The sequence below is a fragment of the Nycticebus coucang genome, chromosome 20 (genome assembly GCF_027406575.1).
Source record: "Nycticebus coucang isolate mNycCou1 chromosome 20, mNycCou1.pri, whole genome shotgun sequence".
NCBI lineage: Eukaryota > Metazoa > Chordata > Mammalia > Primates > Lorisidae > Nycticebus > Nycticebus coucang.
The window spans coordinates 60375330-60396552 of NC_069799.1; the positions used below are offsets into that span (position 1 = coordinate 60375330).

The 21223-nt window shown below is 39.2% G+C and overlaps 1 protein-coding gene across 2 annotated transcripts in view; it reads left to right on the plus strand.

The window, feature by feature from the left end:
- Window positions 1-21223, plus strand: part of UPF2 (UPF2 regulator of nonsense mediated mRNA decay) — a 98354-nt gene that overhangs the window by 14016 nt on the left and 63115 nt on the right. For both annotated transcript variants that reach the window (XM_053573018.1, XM_053573019.1), the window contains 4 exons: window positions 8255-8415; window positions 12256-12453; window positions 14422-14571; window positions 16146-16249. In XM_053573018.1, the coding sequence (XP_053428993.1) occupies window positions 8255-8415; window positions 12256-12453; window positions 14422-14571; window positions 16146-16249 (613 nt within the window). The remainder of the gene's footprint in view (window positions 1-8254; window positions 8416-12255; window positions 12454-14421; window positions 14572-16145; window positions 16250-21223) is intronic.

Consider the following 21223-nt stretch of genomic DNA (forward strand, 5'->3'; position numbering starts at 1 on the left):
GCCAGCGCCTTACCGACTGAGCCACAGGTGCTGCCCGTGAAAAAATTCTTTAAGCCAAAATATGTACCTGCTTGTCTCTTTTAAACTTTATATAGGTGCTTTTGGTGTATTATTTAAGCCTATTGATAACTTTGAATATTAAATATGTGTGTATATTATTAATACTATTATATTTATCTGCTGGTCACATTCAACTTTGATACACAGCTGTTCTTTTATCTTTGAAGTCATTGATGAAGGTTTTGAATAGGGCGTGGTATTAAGAATACAGCTTCAGGGCCTTTCCTTAAAAACTTTTATCCATTTTGATACAGAACTATCAATAGATGGTTATTAGAGAAGGTTAATTATGTTGTGTAAGTTGACCTTAGCATGGAAACATTTAGATGTAATAATTTGGGGGTTATGAGAATCTTAATCACCATATAATCAGTCTACGTAGTACAGTTTAATACAGTGGTTCTCAACCTTCCTGATACTGTGTCCCTTTAATACAGTTCCTGTGGGTCATGACCCACAGGTTGAGAACCATTGGAAATCACTCATGCTTTAGAGTAGATTCACCCTGAGCTGCCACTGTAGTAAAGATGCAAATACGTGACAGAGCAAAAAAAGACATGAGGAATGGATTAGTGCAGACTCCCTACTTGGTCTAATGTCAGTCTTCTACCTTCTGAGAGGGTACATTACAGTGTACTGCTAAAGTGATCATTTGCCAAAATTTTCTCCCTCCTAGTCATTATTCAGTAGGTATTGGAGGTTTTTCTATGTCATAGTAGTAAATCACGGGCAATATTTTTTCCCAATGATGTTTTTCTTAGGTGTGATAATGAAGAAAATGCAGTTCCAAGCTAGCTGATATAATATTTAAGACTCTTATTATAGTTAAATTTCTTTCTTTTTTTTTTTTTAGAGACGGTCTCACTTTATCACCCTTGATAGAGTGCTGTAGCATTATAGCTCACAGCAACCTCAAACTCTTAGGCTTAGGCGATTCTCTTGCCTCAGTCTCCCAAGTAACTGGGACTACAGGCGCGTGCCACAATGCCCTATTTTTGTTGTTGTTGTTGCAGTTTGGCTGGGGTTGGGTTTGAACCCACCACCCTCGGTATATGGGGCCAGTGCCCTACTCACTGAGCCACAGGCACCGCCCCTATAGTTAAATTTCTTTAAGACTTTATTTAATGTCTTTTAAAATGTCAGCTGTACTGTATTGTTTTCATTCTAGGAATCCTCTAAGGTCATTTTAATGAACTTGGGAGACACCCTTATAAGAGATTCTAAAGTCTTGTCTACACGCAATAAAGTCTATACTTAAAAATTTAACCACTTTTTGGGCGGCACCTGTGGCTCAGTCGGTAAGGCGCCTGCCCCATATACCAAGGGTGCCGGGTTCAAACCCGGCCCCGGCTGAACTGCAAACCAAAACATAACTGGGCCTTGTGGCTGGTGCCTGTAGTCCCAGCTACTCGGGAGGCTGAGGCAAGAGAATCGCTTCAGCCCAGGAGTTGGAGGTTGCTGTGAGCTGTGTGATGCCATGGCACTCTACCGAGGGCGATAAAGTGAGACTCTGTCTCTACAAAAAAAAAGGAAAAAAAGAAAAAATTTAACCAGTTTTTAAATGTAGACTAGTAAAATAGCTGTTTTCTTAAAGACATTGTAATGAATGAATGAAGGAAGTGATTGAACGAAACATTGCATAATCTGACTACTTTTCTCATATTTTTATCTGAGCCTGTGTGGAGGTTGTTAGGTAGCTAGTATTGTTTCTAAGCCTCTGATGGATTTGCAACTGTAAGCAAGCAGCGTGACTGACCCTAGAGTTGGGTGAATTCTAATAAATTTGAGTCTGGAAACGTTTTGTATTTAAAATAATGTCTGTGGAATTATAATTAATATTTACATATTTTAAAATATCTGAGCCAGGCACGGCGGCTCATGCCTGTAATCCTAGTGCTCTGGGAGGCCAAGGCAAGTGGATTGCCAGAGCTCAGGAGTTGGAGACCAGCCTGAGCAGGAGAGGGAGAACTTGGTCTCTAAAAAAAATAGCTGGGTATTGTTGTGGGTGCCTGTAGTCCCAGCTACTTGGGAGGTTGAGGCAAGAGGATCATTTGAGCCCAAGAGTTTGAGGTTGCTGTGAGCTATGATGTTACAGCACTCTATCAAGGGTGATAAAGTGAGACTCTATCTCTTTTTTTTTTTTTTTTTTTGTAGAGACAGAGTCTCACTTCATGGCCCTGGGTAGAGTGCCGTGGCATCACACAGCTCACAGCAACCTCCAACTCCTGGGCTTAAGCAATTCTCCTGCCTCAGCCTCCCGAGTAGCTGGGACTACAGGTGCCCGCCACAACGCCCAGCTATTTTTTTGTTGCAGTTCAGCCGGGGCCGGTTTTGAACCTGCCACCCTCGGTATATGGGGCCGGCGCCCTACCGACTGAGCCACAGGTGCCACCCGAGACTCTATCTCAATTAAAAAAATAAATAAAATATCTGGTAGTATTTGCCAACTTGGAGTTAACACCTGTGTTGGTAAAGTTCTGCTTTTAATTTAGTGCTATTACTGTGTACCTTGAAGTGGTTTGTACTTTGAAATATTATAGAAGTCTTATTACTTAGTATTTTTTTGCCATTTCATAAAGATTGGCTGAAGAAATGATTAAATTTTTATTACGTGTAACTTAATGTTAATTATATAATGGAATTTGTTTTTTCAGCATAGTGAAATAATGAATTCGTATGTTAAATCTGAATTCTTGTTTGAATAATCTTGAAGTGTCTGTAACTCCTTTTTTCCCTCCCTAATTGGTAGAAGTAGTGGCAAGTTTTTCTGTAGACCCGTGGGTTAATACCTTCTTGATTGCATGCTTAGTCCTTCAGCAATAAGTGATTTGATATAAAGGTTAGCAAAAATGTAAGTAAAATGCAGACTTTTCCCTCTCCCTCATTGTTAATAAAATCAGAGAGGTTTATGTTATTGAAGTAGATTAATGAGGCATTCATTGACCAAAGTTCAAACATAGAAACTCAGCCTAAATTAAAAGTGTTGCTTTTACTTTCACTTTTCTTCCAGGTGAGTTGTGCCTTGGCCTACTGGTAGGTTGTTTGATTAATTAATTGGTAGTATTTAAGCACTCTTAAGATATTAATTTCCCTGGACTTTAGATTTAAGGAAGCTCTAATTTTATAAAAAGTCTAAGATCCTTACCTCCTAGGTATTCTCTAATTCTCTTTAAATGACCCTCCCTGCCCCCAGATTTCACTCTTTTGCCCTGGCTAGAGGGTTAGGGTTAGGGTTAGGTTAGGGTTGGCACCTTTATAGCTTACTGCAGCCTCCAAACTTCTGGGCTCAAGTGATCCTCCTGTCTTAGCCTCTTGAGTAGCTGGGATTACATATGTGTGTACACTAGCACCACTGGCTAATTTTTAAAAATAGTATTTCATAGGCTCAGCGCCTGTGGCTCAAGTGGCTAAGGTGCCAGCCACATACACCTGAGCTGGCGGGTTTCGAATCCAGCTTGGGCCCGCCAAACAATACTGACGGCTGCAACCAAAAAATAGCCCGGTGTTGTGGTGGGCACCTGTAGTCCTAGCTTCTTAGGAGGCGGAGGCAGGAGAATCGCTTGACCCCAGGAGTTGGATGTTGCTGTGAGCTGTGATGTCACTGCACTCTACCCAGGGTGACAGCTTGAGGCTCTGTCTCAAAAAAAATTTTTTTTTCATAGAAATGAGTTATGGCTATGTTGCTTAAGCTGGTCTTGGACTCCTGGCCTCTAGTGGTCCTCCTGTCTTGGTCTTTTTTTTTTTTTTTTTGAGACAGAGTCTCACTATGTTGCCCTCGGTAGAGTGCTGTGGTGTCAGAGCTCACAGCAACCTCTGACTTTTGGGCTTCAGCGATTCTCTTGCCTCAGCCTCCCAAGTAGCCGGGACTATAGGTGTGCACCACAATGCCAACATCCAACTCCTGGGGTTTTCTTGTTGCAGTTGTCATTGTATAGGTGGCCTGGGCCAGGCTTGAACCTGCTAGCCTTGGTGCATGTGGCTGGCGCTATAACCACTATGCTATGGGTGCTGAGCTCTGTCTTGGCCTTCTAAAGTGCTAACATTACAAGCATGAGCACCTGTGCTGGCCTCTTTAAATGACCAGATCTAGTATGTTAATAAATATTTGCATGGGTACAGTTATGCTTCACTATGTTCTAGTGTTTTTTCCCAAGATTGAGACATCCATAACCAAATTAATGCTAAAATGAAACCAAAAAATTTTAAGATAATTCTGTTGCAGATTTTTATAAAAATTTGACAAAGTGCTGAGGAGATGCTACATTTTTTATCTAAAGATTTTGGCCATGTGTTCTATGTTATTTTGTATGACTGAACAAGGTCAAAGTTAAAAATGAATGTTCTGTATTTTTTTGTTTTTAGACAGAATCTCACTATGTCACCCTTGGTAGAGTGCTGTGACATCACAGCTCACAGCAACCTCAAACTCTTGGGCTTAAGCAATTCTCTTGCCTCAGCCTCCCAAGTAGCTGGGACTACAGGCGCCCACCACAACGCAGGCTATTTTTTGTTGCAGTTGTCCTTGTTGTTTAGCTAGCCTGGGCCCGTTTCAAACCTGCCACCCTCGGTATATGTGGCTGGTGTGTAACCACTGTGCTGCAGGCGCTGAGCCTGAAATGTTCTATATTCTCGTCAAGATTTTTTCCTTTTTAATTTAGCTAATTAGAAGATTAATAGATGAAGTTGACATTGAAGTTCTTGCCTTTCTTGCATTGGGGTTTGGCACTTATTTTTCTTATGAAAATACTGTTTTACTCCTAGCACTCTGGGAGGCTGAGGCAGGTAGCTTGAGCTCACGAGTTCAAGACCAGCCTGAGCAAAAGCGAGACCCTGTTTCTACTAAAAATAGAAAAACTGAGGCAAGAGGATCGCTTCAGCCCAAGAGTTGGAGGTGGTTGTGAGCTGTGATGCCATGGCATTCTGCCCAGGGCAATAGCTTGAGACTCTGTCTCAGAAAAAAAAAGAAAATACATTCTACTTCAATAATGTATTGCATATGTAATCTTAATTGAACCTCACAGTACCCCTCCAAGAAATACCTAAAATTTGAAGGTGCCAGAACAGATAGAGAAATTGAGAGGCTCTGTGGCCTGTGGACCAGGTTAGGCCTATGACTAGATTTTATACAGTGTGTAACCTAAAAACGGTTTTTACCTTTTAAATGGTTGAAAAAGTCAAAAGTAGCTAGTACTTCGTGAAACACAAAAATTATATGAAGTTCAGGCTGAGCGTGGTGGCTTGTCTTAGTATTCTGGGAGATGGGAGGATTACTTGAGCTCAGGAGTTTGAGACCAGCCTGAGCAAGAATGAGACCCCTGTCTCTACTAAAAATAGAAAAATTAGCTGGGTGTGGTGTCAGGCACCTCTTGTTCTAGGTACTTGGGAAGCTTAGGTAAGAGGATGGCTTGAGCCCAAGAGTTTGGTGAACTGTGATGATGCCCTGGCACTTTACCCAGGGCAAGAGAGTGAGACTGTCTCCAAAAAAAAAAAAAAGAAAGAAAATGTTTCATTTTAATTTCATTAGAATTTCTAAATGATTCTTGGGTATTCGAATGTTCGAATTCACCTATGATGGGTGTATTTGCTTCATGCTCTGGATTTAGTGAGATGTTCAGTAAATGTTTCTTAAACAGATGGTCAAGGAAAAGATACATGACTTCATATGTAAGTTTTCTATATACTAGAACTTATAATTCAGTTCATTGGTATCCTGTCTTGCTTACCACCTGTTGTGTCTAAGATAATTAGAGGCTGGGCACAGTGGCTTTTGCCAGTAGTCCAGCTACTTGAAGGCTGAGGCAGGAGGATCACTTGAACCCAGAAGTTGAGGTTGCAGTGAGTTGTGATACTGCTGCTGTAAATTGGACAACATGGAGACCCTGCTTCCAGAAAAGAAAAAAGAGAGAGAGCGAGATAATGATTAGAAAACAAAACAACCAGAATCTAAACTTTCCCTGAGGACAGTTTCCTCACTGAATAGTAACTTTACATATTTACTAAGTAATTAAGTAAATTAGTGCTGTTGGAGAATTTGTTGGTGGAATCTAGGTTTGGGGAAGAATACAGCTGAAACTTGAAGTTTAAGTTTAGTTTTAGTAGGACTGGAGAGTTAAACACAGAACCAGGGAACCTCATAGAATTTAATTGCTTTTTTAATTGACTCAATATAGAGTCCCAGATAAATATGTGGAAGTGAGGTTGTTAATGGAAGAGGGACTGTTCATTTTTGTTCTGATAAAATTAAAATAATCATTAGCTTTCTACTGCTGATATGTCAGAAATCTTTAGTGAGTATTGTGTATTTTAATAGACTGGATATTCTTCAGATGACCAGAATGTTAGAACTAGTTGGAGAAATAAAGAATTTAGAATAGAACTAATAGAACTTAGGTTATGTTATTCTGAGCTATTTTTCAGTTTCTTTTCAATTATTGAAATAAGGCTGTATCATCTTGAAATGTCTTAGAGCCATTATTATCCCATTTAACCTAATTTACCTCATAGTAAGTCTTCAGTTTTTACCAGTTTAGTATTTTTCTTAACACATTTATAGACACATTTTAAAGTACCTATGTTTGAGCATTATTTGAATATTTAATGATTTTAAAAAACATGCAAAATGACTTCTAGTAGAGCTTTTGATTAAAAGTTCTGATAAGCTCATTCAAAATACAAATGTTAATCATTTCTTTCATAGGTGTAAATATTTAAAATACTTCTGGTTTGGTTTGAATTTCTAAAATTCATTCATAATACTTACTGTGAGAAACTTTGTTTTTGCTTGTAATAGTCTGAATTAACTGTTTGAATGGGGAAAAATCTCTCTAGTGACTGTTTTATTAAAAAACAGGTGTTTTGCCTGATTATTATGGTTAAGCTATTTTAACATTTTTCTAATGTGTTGGTAAAATGTTGTTGCTTATTATATACTTAAATCATAAGAAATGAGTGGAAATTTCTCACTTTTACTCAAATAGGCCAGATTTGGGGAAAAAAGATTGGATTTAATGAATGCATGTGTTGATATGCTTGTAATGGGAAATTCCTACAATAGAAAATGTTATTTGGATTGTTACCACATTTAAGCAAAAGCTATGTGGGTGGGAACAAGATAAGAAGGGAAAGTTTGGACATTGTTTCAGATAAGCTGGGAAGAATAAGTGTCGGCGTGACTTTCTGCCTTCTTTTCTCTTTTAAGAAGATATCTCAGAAGTCCCTTGTTTTCTTCACTGTTCGTGAGAAAGCATAACGACAAGGAATAAAAAACTTCTAAGTATTACTTTTGAAAGTTACTTATAATCGACTTTTTTTGAAACCTATACTGTATTTGCATCATGGGTTTGTAAATTTCAAACAGTGTATCACTGTATAGTAAGATAGAAAAATTTGGATCCACCTATGTAAGTCTAAACCATTTGTATTCATATGGTAGAACTTTGATTTTGTATATTTTGGTATTTGCCAATAGTTTTGCATTTATAATTCTGGGTGTCTTACTGGTATACTGTTATAAAGTGGAAGAGTAGTTATATCCTTTGTTCTTTTGGAGAGCCTGCCCCGAGCGAGTTGCTCAGTTAGTATTTGTCAAGTGGATAAGTAACCTGTGCTTGCACAGTACATTGAGAATTGGCTATGTGAAAGATGTGGGCTTTTTCAAAAGATAATCTTGGTTCAAATCATTATGGAAGTTTAAGGATAACTAATTCTTTTTGATAACTGACTTGTGTAGTTGTGTTAAATATGACATTTCTGATTCAATGTTAAATATGTCAGTTTATGATTAAATTATGTATAGAATGATAGATGATTCTGTATTCCTTTGCTTTTGAAAACTGACTTCTGTAGTTGTGTTAAATATTCTTGGTTAACTGTGGATGTCTGAGAAAAGTGACTTAATGAAATACTAGATAATGTTGCATTAGTAATATATTTTTAAATAACATGGTATTTCTGTAGGTATACTTCATAATCTTTGAGGAACTCGTGTTAAAATGTAATTGTTTAGGTGGATTTGATTATATGTATTTTAAGTTTCAGATACATCTTGAAAATGTTAGATGAAAATGAGTTAGTGAATAAGATTGTGCTAACTTTGTTTGACAAAGTCAAATTTTGCTGAACAATTCCTGCATAATGATACATGGTCATATCTGTTTTGTTAAGATTGTCAGATTATTTCATCGTTTGTTTATAGGCGTATTCTACATTCTAAAGGGGAGCTAAGTGAAGATAGACATAAACAGTATGAGGAATTTGCTATGTCTTATCAGAAGCTGCTGGCAAATTCTCAATCCTTAGCAGACCTCTTGGATGAAAATATGCCAGATCTCCCTCAAGACAAACCAACACCAGAAGGTAAGATATCCTTAAAAATAAACATTGTAATTTTTTTTAAATAAATGCTAACATTTACCTTTAGGTTTGTTAGAATTTAAGTTTAAAAATGCCTTCAAAATTTTTTAAATGAAGAAATAGTATTAAGATTTATTGTTAACTTTGAAAAACTGCTCAAAATTATACTTGAATAGAAAAAGCATGATACTTTGGGGATAATAATTAACTCATTTGATGATGAGTTCCTTAGGTTTTTGTGTAATAGATACCCTCAGATTATATCCAGTAGGGACCTGTTTAAACCATCTTGGAGTTACAGAAAGATTTACTTTGTCAGATATTGATACCATGGATTGGACTTTTGGAATGCTGTCCTCAACTCAGGGAAACTGCTAGCCTCTGTCTGGCTTAGGTCTTGGCCTCAGGCTGGAGCATTTCTCTGTGCAGTAAGCTAGGGGAATTGCAGGGCTGACTTTTTCTGAGTGCTCTCAATCAGGGATTATTTACCTGTGCTGCCTGATACCCAGTGTTTGAAACCATTGTTTTATATTGTTGGCTTTGATTTTTAATTATTTTGGGTCACTGGTACATCTTCATCTTGTCCCAAAGAGGCCTAGCTTGTGCAGTGATTCAAATATCCTTTCTTGCCGGGCGCAGTGGCTCACGCCTGTAATCCCAGCACTGTGGGAGGCTGAGGAGGGAGAATCGCTTGAGCTCAGGAGTTCGAGACTCGCCTGAGTGACAGTGAGACCACCGACTCGTGAAAAAAATGGAAAAACCCAGCCGGGCGCCGCGGCGAGCGCCTGTAATCCCAGCGGCTTCCGGAGGCTGAGGCAGCGGGGTGCCCGCAGCCCGAGTCTGAGGTTGTGGTGAGCTACCACGTCCACTGCACTCTGCTCAGGGGCATAGGGTGGGACCCTGTCTCAACAACAACAAAAAAAAAAGTAAAGAAATAAAAAATAAGCAACGAAATAAAATAAAAAAGCCAAAAAAAAAATAAAATAGAATATCCTTTCTTGCCTCACAGAAATGAGATCATATCATATGTACTATTCTACAGCTACTTTTTTTGGTTAATCATATGTCTTAGATGTTTTTTTCATATTAATATGTATGGAACCATCTACTTTTTAATTGCTACATGATAATATACTGTTGTACAATTGTACTATAATTTACTTGTCTCCTTGAATGATTTTTAAATTATTTCTTTTTTTTAAATTTTTTAAAATTATTGTTAAATAAATTATTTCTTGTTTGTAGCTATTATTGTCAGTGCTATACAAAATATCTGAACCTGCTTCTTTCTGTATGCATGCTAGTATTTACATGATATTTTTACCCCTACTATGTCTTTTTTTTTTTTTTTTTAAGAGATGGAGTCTCACTGTACCACCCTCGGGTAGAGTGCCGTGGTGTCACACAGCTCACAGCAACCTCTAACTCTTGGGCTTACGCGATTCTCTTGCCTCAGCCTCCCGAGGAGCTGGGACTACAGGCGCGCACCACAACACCCAGCTATTTTTCTGTTGCAGTTTGGCAGGGCTGGGTCCGAACCCGCCACCCTCGGCACGTGGGGCCGGCGCCCTACTCACTGAGCCACAGGCGCCGCCCCCTACTATGTCTTTTTAAAAAATTGATTTGTAAAAGCACTTTACATGTTAACGAAATTATTTTTTTCTATGCATTGCAAATATTCCCCCCCCCGCTTTTTTTTTTTGAGACAGAGTCTCATTTTGTCGCCTTCGGTAGAGTGCCATGGCATCACACAGCCCACAGCAACCTCCAGCTCTTGGGCTTAGGTGATTCTCTTGCCTCAGCCTCTCAACTAGCTGGGACTACAGGCGCCCGCCACAACGCTCGGCTATTTTTTTGTTGCAGTTTGGCTGGGGCTGGGTTTGAACCTGCCACCCTCAGTATATGGGGCCGGCACCCTACTGAGCTATAGGCGCCTCCCTATTTCCCCGTATTTTTAGTTGCTTTTTGACTTTTTAGTATTTGTTTGCCTCTCAGAAGTTGAATTTCTGTTGTGATTTACTATAACAATTTTTTTTTTCTTGAGACAGACTCTTACTCTGTTGCCCTGGGTAGAGTGTTATGGCATCATAGCTCACAGAAACCTTAAACTCTTGGGCTCAAGTGATCCTCCTGCCTCAGTCTCCCAAGTAGCTGGGACTGTAGGTACCAAATACAACGCCTGGCTGTTTGTAGAAACGGGTCTCACTCTGGCTTACACTGGTCTCGAACTCCTGAACTCAGGTGTTCCACCTACCTGGGCCTCCTAGAATGCTAGGATTACAGGTGTGAGTCCCTGGGCCTGGACTATTATGATTTACTATAAATACATTTTTTATACACAAAATATTTATGCATGTTACAGAATTTTTTTTTTTTTTTTTTTTTTTTTAGAGATAGTCTCACTTTGTTGCCCTCGGTACAGTGCTGTGGTGTCACAGCTCACAGCAGCCTCCAGCTATTGGCCTTAGGTGATTCTCTTGCCTCAGCCTCCTGAGTAGCTGGGACTACAGGGGCCTACCGCAACACCCGGTTATTTTTTTGTTGCAGTTTGGCCGGGGCTGGGTTCAAACCCACCACCCTTGGTATATGGGGCCAGCGCTCTACTCACTGAGCTACAGGCACTGCCCCATGTTACAGAATTAAAAGTGTAAGTTTCACATCAGGTGCATTCTATTCTTTAAGGTTACCATTGTTTTTTTGTTTTTTTGAGACAGTGTCTCACTATGTTACCCTGGGTAGACTGCTATGGTGTCACAGCTCACAGCAACCTCAAACTCTTGGGCTTAAGCAATTGTCTTGCCTCAGGCTCCCAAGTAGCTGGGACTACAGGCCCCTGCCACAAGTCCTGGCTATTTTTTGTTGCATTTGTCATTGTTGTTTAGCTAGGTTTGAACCCATTCTCCTCGGTGTATGTGGCTGGCGCCGTAACCACTGGGCTATGGGCGCCAAGCCAAGGTTACCATTGTTAATAGCTTAATATGAATCTGTCCAGACTTTATTATTATTTTACACAAAAAGGGCTGAAAGTTCTAACTCTGCCTGCTCTTGGTCTTTTTGGTAATTGGTTGTCCTGAGGTTGCCTACAGCCCCCTTATTTCATTAGCATAAACTCTGGTGTAATCAAAAGGGGCTCATTATGAATGATAAAGGATGTTTCTATCACTCAGGCTATACAAAGGTCTTAGGGGCTCTGCAAGGAATCAGGGACTAAGATCAAATAATTTTTATTATACCACACTCTGTATGTAATGGATACTCATTTTTTGATATAAATTAGCACTTCTGATCTTGAAATTCTGACCCTAAGCAATCCTCCCTCTTCTGCCTCTGGGGTCAGAAGTTCAAGATCAGCTGGAGCATGAGGAAGACCTCTGTCTCTACTAATATGAAAATAATTAGCCTGGTCTGATGGCACATGACTGTAGTCCCAGTTGAGGTAGGAGAATCGCTTGAGCACAAGAGTTTGAGGTTGCAGTGAGCTATGATGATGTCACTGCACTCTAGCCCAGGCGACAAAGCTAGACTCAGTCTAAAAAATACAAACAAGCCCCCACCATTTGTGATTTGATTTCATATTTACAGTTCCAAATGTTTGTTAATTGTAGAAGCACCTGTCAATTCAAACACTAAAGATTCAATAGCTATAAAATGTAAAATATCTTTTTTTGTGTGTGTGGTTTTTGGCCGGGGCTAGGTTTGAACCTGCCACCTCTGGCATATGGGACCGGCGCCCTACTCCTTGAGCCACAGGCGCCGCCCAAAATGTAAAATATCTTAATAAGGTCTTGTTTAGCATGCTATACTTAAAATGGTTTTATTTACTTGTTAATTATCTTATTGTAGAACATGGGCCTGGAATTGATATATTTACACCTGGTAAACCTGGAGAATATGACTTGGAAGGTGGTATATGGGAAGATGAAGATGCTCGGAATTTTTATGAGAACCTCATTGATTTGAAGGCTTTTGTTCCAGCCATCTTGTTTAAAGACAATGAAAAAAGTTGTCAGAATAAAGAGTCCAACAGAGATGATTCCAAAGGTAAATTCTAGATAAAAATATTTACATTAAGTGCTACAAAACTTAGCTTCAAAGTAGCATTAAAAAAAGGTGTCCTAGTTACTGGTTTTGTAATTGAACATTAGATCATTAGATTAAATGACAGAATAATAAGGAATGAATCATGGAGGGCGATAATTGACATACTTTTAACATTACTTCTATGTTTAAATTAATGTGAACTAATTTGAAGGTAAGCATTCATAATCTTATAACTAATTCATGTGAAGTCTTGATAAGGTATGAATTTCCCCCAATTGGATTGTTAGGCAAATGTTAGCTCTGTGGTGGTCTGTACCTGTAATGTCTTTTCTAGGCTTGATATAGCCAGCAATTTGTGAGGAAGAGATATTTTAGAGAAATCAAATCTTGGAGGTCATTAAATTAAAGCATTTTCAGTCTTTGAGATCTTCTTCATGCCTTCCTACATTTGTTCTCTGTTCTGCTTGGAGCCCTCTCATCCCCATATCCAACTTGACCCCCTCAGTGCATGTTAGTTTGATTTTCTCAGGTAAATCATAAGTTACTTGAGAGCAAGGGTCACATTTTAAGCTTTTTTCTGAATAGTCAGTAGTTTAGCATAGTTCTGAATGGGTAATGACTAACCATAAAATGGTTTTTTGTTTGTTTGTTTGTTTTTATAGCCAGGCATCAGGGAAGACTTGTGAGTGAGAATAAGCCCCCATGTGGGGAGGGTTTTGTATGTCATGGTGTCTGTTGTATCTCTGGTTTTAGAACAGTACCTAGCTATGGTAGGAATTCAATGAATTCAATAAGTGTCAGTCACATAAAAAGATGGACAAATGAGAAAATAGTAGTCTGCCTTTACTCAGAGACAGCAAAATCAAGCCATAGCAGTTAGAGCTTTAATTCTCCCAAATATGGTGTGGCGTCAGTGTGGAAATGAGGAGATTAGAGAACCTGAGATGAAGCTGAGAAATACTGTGTATTGAATTTAAGCATAAATTCTTGAACTCAAGTTTCATTGTCTTTTACTTAAGAACTTTTTTTTTTTTTTGAGACAGAGTCTCACTCTGTCACCCTGGGTAGAGTGCCATGGCATCACAGCTCACAGCAACCTCACACTTTTGGGCTTAAGCAATTCTCTTGCCTCAGCCTCCCAAGTAGCTGGGACTACAGGCGCCCGCCACAACGCCCGGCTATTTTTTTTTGTTGTTGTTGTTGCAGCTGTCCTTGTTGTTTAGCTGGGCTGGGCTGGGTTCGAACCCGCCAGCCTCTGTGTATGTGGCTGGCGCAGTAACCACTGTGCTATGAGTGCTGAGCAACTTAAGACCATTTTTAAACTTAAAAGTGAGGATAGTATAGTGAACTCGTATTTACCTATCACTCAACTTCAATAATTATTAACGTTTTGTTGAACAAAGGTTTAGTTTCTCTTTCTTTTTTTATTTTTTCTATTTAGGCTTTTCCCAAATTCCTGGCTGTTTTTGTTTGTTATGTCCCAGTTTTTGGTTTTCTTGGACCCCTCACATCCAGATTATAAGGTTGTTTTCATAATTGATATTTCCACATCTATTCTTTCCTGTCTGATTCGTCTTATATATTGCTGCTAAGTTAATTTTCATATCAAATCACATGCAATCAATCTGCTTGAATTCCTCATCTTGGAGGTTGAGACCCTTTTTAATCTGAGTCTACTTTTATCAATTTCATTTCTCCTCATCTTTAGCACAGATGCTCATGCCATATAAGTCTTCATCCATCCATCTACCCCATCAGTGAACAAATGGCATGTAGAATCAAAGACATTGTCATCTTTGTTGTATTTTATAAAATGTGGATGTGTTAATTTTCATTCATATTTGTTGCCAGATATATGTGTAGCTTCTAAAACAAGTGACGGATTTTGTGAATCTTTATCTACTTTTTGCAGCAGGATTTCAGTATGACTTTTAATTCAGATAATACTTGTTTTTGTTTTTTAAACAGAGACAAAAGAACCTAAAGATAATAAGGAGGTATCAAGTCCTGATGATTTGGAACTTGAATTGGAGAATCTAGAAATTAATGATGACACCTTGGAGTTAGAGGGTGGGGATGAAGCTGAAGATCTTACGAAGAAACTTCTTGATGAGCAAGGTAAGTACTATTTCACCAATTTTCATTTTTGCTTAGTTTTTATACACAACACTCTTGCCTAAGAAAATGCTTCTTTTCTATTTCTCTATTTTTTTTTTTGAGACAGAGTTTCACTATGTTGCCCTCGGTAGAGTGCAGTGGTGTCACAGCTCACAGCAACCTTACACTCTTGGGCTTAAGCAGTTCTCTTGCCTCAGTCTCTCAAGTAGCTGAGACTACAGGGGCCTGCCACAATGCCTGCCATTTTTTGTTGTTGTTATTGTAGTTGTTACTGTTGTTCAGAAGGCCCTGGCCAGGTTTGAACCCACCAGCCCTGGTGTATGTGGCTGGTGCCCTATCTGCTGAGCTAGAGATGCCAAGCCTCTGTTTTTTAATTCCTTTGTTGTTGTTGTTGTTGTTTTCAGGCTATAACTTTATTAGAATTTGAGTCAGAACAAGATACTACATACCCTGTTTTTTTTTTTTTTGTTTGTTTGTTTTGCTTAAGCATACCCTGTATTATATGGCCATAAGCTTTAGTGATGAACTAAATTCTAAAATCTTAGTTCTGAATAGCTTAAAAGATATTTCTTATAACTTTCTGACAACTTGATAACATTATCCTATTTTAATTCTATGATATAATCTTTACAAACTTAAATGTATTGGAAGTTATTTTAAATTGGTTGAGAGGTAGAAGTGCGACTAGCTTATTAGTTGTTTGTATTTAATAATAAAAAATTACATTTATTCTCCTATCAAGTTTCTTTATTAGTTAGGATTCTTTATTAGAAAGATACCTGCTATTATTATTATTGTTTTTTCTCTGGTGGCTTCATTATTTCGTATTGTAGATTCTCTTTTTCTGTATATAGTAAAGGGAAGGTGAATAGTGCTAGAGGCTGTCCCAGGCTTAAATAATACCAGCTAGTGATATTATAGGGAATGAGTTTCTCTCCCACTGTATGGATATTAATTTCACATAAAGACTTTGGCTGGTTGTGTATTGTCCTCACCCAGGGGCCAAGAGGAATAGTGGGGTGTATCTGTGCTTTGGTTGGTAGCAGCCATCCCGTCAGAATCTCATGGATTTCTGATGGCTTTTCAAAGCTGATAATTGGGGGTGCTGTTAATTGAAGAACGCAGGGGCAGGGGAAGGGATGCCAGGCTGATAAAAAATAACAAATTTACTATAAAACTATATGATTTTTTCTGTTTTCTTTTTTTTTCCTCTGTAGCCTCTAGGAAATATATACATGCTTTTTCTGATCGAATTTATGTATCTAATGTAAAAAGCTGGACTTTTTAATAGAATGGTTGATATTTGGAAGACTTTAGTGACTAGGGTTAATGATTCTAGATATACCTGAACTTTCTAGAGTAAAACCCTAAACAGTGCATAACAGTTGCATACCAATGGGGAGAGGTGAGGCTGGTTTGTTTCTGCATGTCTTTGATGTCCTCACTGGTTTGCAGCTGTTTTTTCATGAGTAAGTAGCTCTCAATGATCTATTTTCTAAGTAACTTGCAATTGGGAATTTTGTTCTCTTCTCTGTATGTTTTTTTAACCTGTTTAAAAATGAATTTTGTATTAGAACAAGAGGACGAAGAAGCCAGCACCGGATCTCATCTCAAGCTCATAGTGGACGCTTTCCTCCAGCAGTTGCCCAACTGTGTCAACCGAGACCTTATAGACAAGGTATCCTTATTGCTGTGTAATTGCACTAAAGCACATACTTGTAGAAGTCCTTTAATTAGGCTGTCTGTCGTTTTTAGAGTATTCAAGCTATAGATTGAACCGTTTTTTCAAATGGAGTCACAGAATCCAACATACATACAGATAAAATTGGATATATTATGGAGAGGCTCTTTTTGGGAATGGGATTGGCTCTAGAATCTTGTTGGTTTGATATTTTTCCTGTTCATTTATGGATCCCACAGTTTTTTGGATCAGATTCTTAATGTATGGTCTGTGGATTCCTTGTGGCCCTTTATTTTCTTTTTGAGACAGAGTTTCATCATGTCACCCTCAGTAGAGTGCAGTGGTGTCACAGCTCACAGCAACCTCCAACTCTTGGGCTTAAGCAATTCTCTTGCCTTAGCCTCCCAAGTAGCTGGGACTACAGGCACCTGCCACAATGCCTGGCTATTTTTTTGTTGCAGTTATTATTGTTGTTTAGCAGGCCTGGGCTGGGTTTGAACCTGCCAGCCCTGGTGTATGTGGCCGGCGCCCTAACCACTGAACTATAGGCACTGAGCCTCCTGGTGGCTCTTGAGATACTTTCAGGGAGTCTATAAAGTCAAAACTGTTTTCATCGTAATATTAAGAGTTCTTCCCCTTTTTACTATTTTGACATTTGCGTAAGTGATGATTAGTAAAGCTGCTGGCATTTTCTCATGAATCAAGGCAGTGGTGCCAGACCATACTAGTACCATTGTATTCTTTACTGCCATAAATTTACAGTTAAAATGCCACTTTTACTTAAGAATTTCCTTGGTGGATCCATAGAAGTGAATGATTTTTTTTTTTTTTTACATTTCAACCTTTGAGTGTATGCTCTTTAAATCTGACAAAATGGGAAGGACATGTGAAGCATTTCTGCTGTCTCAAGGAAAAACACTTGTGTGATGATTGGAATTGCAAGCTGGACTAATTGTTTTTTTTCATAGAATAGCATTTTTACTTGGAAGAATTGATGGACAAACAAGGGATATTCAAACTTGGATATTTTAACATTTTTCTAAAATTAACAAAGTGAGTTCATCACTTCAAGGAAAATAACTAAAAGTATTTATTGCCAGTGATCAAATTTGAGTTTTCAACAAAAATTAGAATTTTGGAAAACTGTTTACCATCGTGAGCTCAACAACCTCGCAATTCTTTTCTGAATAAACTTCATTGATGAGACTTCTGGTGAGAGTGTTGTAATATTACATAATGTAATTTTAAAATATGTGTACATTTGGAAGATCTGCATGGCTCAGTGAACTATTTTCTAAGTGACTCTATCACACAGTCACTTTTAACGATTTTTAACACAGTGTTAAAAATCGTTAAAAGATCTGCTCAAGGTGCAAGGTGGATTGATGGATTTTAATTTAAAAAGCATAAAATGTTTATTGATATAGTTTCCAATTCCACATTGCTATTAACCCTTCAGAAACTACAACTTGTCAAGTTTGGGTGTAGTATCAAAGAAAAATATTTGCAATTACTGAAAAGGTTTTAAAAACATACCTCCCGGGCAGCGCCTGTAGCTCAGTCGGTAGGGCGCCGGCCCCATATACCGAAGGTGGCGGGTTCAAACCCAGCCCCGGCCAAACTGCAACCAAAAAAAAATAGCCGGGCGTTGTGGCGGGTGCCTGTAGTCCCAGCTACTCGGGAGGCTGAGGCAAGAGAATCGCTTGGGCCCAGGAGTTGGAGGTTGCTGTGAGCTGGGTGAGGCCACGGCACTCTACGGAGGGCCATAAAGTGAGACTCTGTCTCTACAAAAAAAAAAAAAAGAATCCATGGTCAAATAAAGTTGGAAGTAAATGGATTAAGTAAAAAAAAAAAAACATACCTCCCAGGGCGGCGCCTGTGGCTCAAAGTGGTAGGGCACCAGTCCCATATGCCGGAGGTGGCGGGTTCAGACCCAGCCCGGCCAAAACCCACAAAAAAAAAACAAAAAAAAAAACATACCTCCCTGGGTGGCTCCTGTGGCTCTAAGGAGTGGGGCTCTGGCCCCATATGCAGGAGGTGGTGGGTTCAAACCCAGCCCCGGCCAAAAACCTGCAAAAAATGTATGTATATACTTGCCTTTGCCAAGTACATATATATGTGAAGCCAGATTTTCTCCATATACTTCATTCAAAATAATACATCATAGTATATTAAATGCATAAATAAATAAGAGAATCCAGCTGCTTTTAAATGAATGCCTGCCATTCATCTTTCACTATTTTTTAAATTTTTCTTAGGTTTAATTTTTAACATAGTAAATGCTAATAAGTATAATCCACATAAACATTTTTTCAGGTCATTAATCATTATTAAGAGTGTAAAGGACTCTTGAGACCAAGTATGAAAAGTATTGCTTTAGTTAATTTTTTTTTTTTAAAGTGTGATGTCTTTTATCCTTTTTCCCCCATAATTCTTTGAGGGTCCTTTGTAGAGAACTGAAGAAATTAGGTTATTTTTCACTTTAAGCTTTTAACCCTTCAGATAATTTTATTGCACTTGAGTAATTATTAATGTAATCAGATAGGCTTGAATCTCATTACAGATTGCTTACTTCTTGAGTAATTGGGTCAATGTGCAATTGTCAAAAATTTAGAAATTACAGCATTTATTTCTGCTTTCTTTTTTATAGGTGTAAGAGAAACTACTCTTAAACAATGGCTTATTATTATTTTTTGGAGACAGAGTCTCACTATGTTGCCCTCGGTAGAGTGCTGTGGCGTCGTAGCTCATAGCAACCTCACACTCTTAGGCTTAAGCGATTCTCTTGCCTCAGCTTCCGCAGTAGGTGGGGCAACAGGTGCCTGCCACAATGCCCGACTATTTTTTTTGTTGTTTTGTAGCTGTCATTGTTGTTTAGCAGGTCCAGGTCGGGTTTGAACCCACCAGCCCCGGTGTATGTGGCCAGTGCCCTAACCACTGAGCTATGGGCACTAAGCCTAGTGGCTTATTTCTAAGTTTTGGGTCCATTGGCCATAAACAGGGTGAAAGAGAGAGCTTTTGACAGTCTTGGTTCACTCCTTCCTCATTTTAAGTCCTTTAAGAGGGACCCCATCAGTTATGTGTACTAGTTACATTATTCTTATGAATCTCAGGTTATGCTGTTAGAATGTATCCTCCATTGTGCAGCTTGTTATTAAGAGCAATTGACAGTAATGACCACATGATAAATGATGAATTAACTCTCTCAGAGCCAGATGTGAAATGGGAGTCATCAGCTTTCTTTTAGACCCATTGGCTCTCTTGTGAAAGGGATTTCTTCTACATGTATTAGCAAAGGTGCAGATGGCTTAGGAGGAAAAATTTGGAGGAAAGAAGTAGAAAAATCTAAGAATTTTATGACTTTAGTAATTATGTAGCTACAAATAACCGTAAGTCAAATTTTTAACAAGAGTTTATAAAACCAAAAATGTGGGTGGTGCCTGTGGCTCAGAGGGTAGGGCGCCGGCCCCATATGCTGGAGGTTGCAGGTTCAAACCCAGCCCTGGCCAAAAAAAAAAAAAAAAAAAAAACCCAAAAATGTTCTTAGAAATGATCTGGACCTAGCCTTTCATTTTACAGCTGAGACTTTCCTAAAGTTATATAGACAGAATCAGAATGTAATCTGAATATTATGCTGTATGTGTATATAAATTCATTTATAGTTAATTTTTTTTTTTTGAGACAGTCTTACTATGTTGCTCTTGGTAGAATGCTATGGCATCACAGCTCACAGCAACCTCAAACTCCAGGGCTTAAGCGATTCTCTTGCCTTAGCCTCCGAAGTAGCTGGGACTACAGGTGCCTGCCACAACGCCCGGCTATTTTTTAGTTGCAGTTGTTTAGTTGGCCCGGGCTGGTTTCAAAACCGCCACACTCGTTGTATGTGGCTGGCGCCGTAACCACTGTGCTATGGGTGCCGAGCCTCGACTGTTTTTTGTTGCAGTTGTCATTGTTTAGCTGGCCCAGGTTTGAACCCACCAGCCTTGGTGTATGTGGCTGGCGCCATAACCACTGTGCTATGGGTGTCCAGCCATTTATAGTTAATTTTTTTTTTTTTTTTGTAGAGACAGAGTCTCACTTTATGGCCCTCGGTAGAGTGCCGTGGCCTCACACAGCTCACAGCAACCTCCAACTCCTGGGCTTAAGCGATTCACCTGCCTCAGCCTCCCAAGTAGCTGGGACTACAGGCGCCTGCCACAACGCCCGGCTATTTTTTGGTTGCAGTTTGGCCGGGGCCGGGTTTGAACCCGCCACCCTCGGCATACGGGGCCGGCGCCTTACGGACTGAGCCACAGGTGCCGCCCTATAGTTAATTTTTAAAGCATGTTTAGAATCAGGGTCTTGCTCTGTCTCCTAGGTTAGAGTGCAGTGATTTGATCATGGCTCACTGCAGCCTCAAATTGCTGGATGCATACCATCATCAGATCTGCTTTACCCTCCCAAGTAGCTTAGATTACTGGTGTGGGCCCATGCTTGGCTCATTTTCTTTCCTTTTGCCCAGGCTGGTCTGGAACTCCTGGCCTCAGAAGACCCTCCAGCCTTTACCTCCCAAAGTGCTGGGATTACTGGGATGAACCACCTCACCTGCCCATCTGTAGTTTTTAAAATGAGGGTTGGGGCTGGGCGTAGTGGCTCATGCCTATAATCCTAGCACTTTGAGAGGCTGAGGCAGGTCAATAGCTTGAGCTCATGAGTTCAAGACCAGCCTAAGCAAAAGTGAGATACTGTCTCTACTGAAAATAGAAGATCTGAGGCAAGGGGATTGCTTGAGCCCAAGAGTTGCAGGTTGCTGTAAGCTATGATGCCACAGCACTCTACCCAGGGTGACAGCTTGAGACTGTCTCAAAAAAAAAAAAAAAAAATGAAAAAATGAAAAATAAAATGAGGGTTGGGTGAGCTTTTTTTTTACTGCCTTTATTAGTATTAGTAATTTTATTGGTTCTTGAATTGTGCTACTTTCTAGTTTTATCA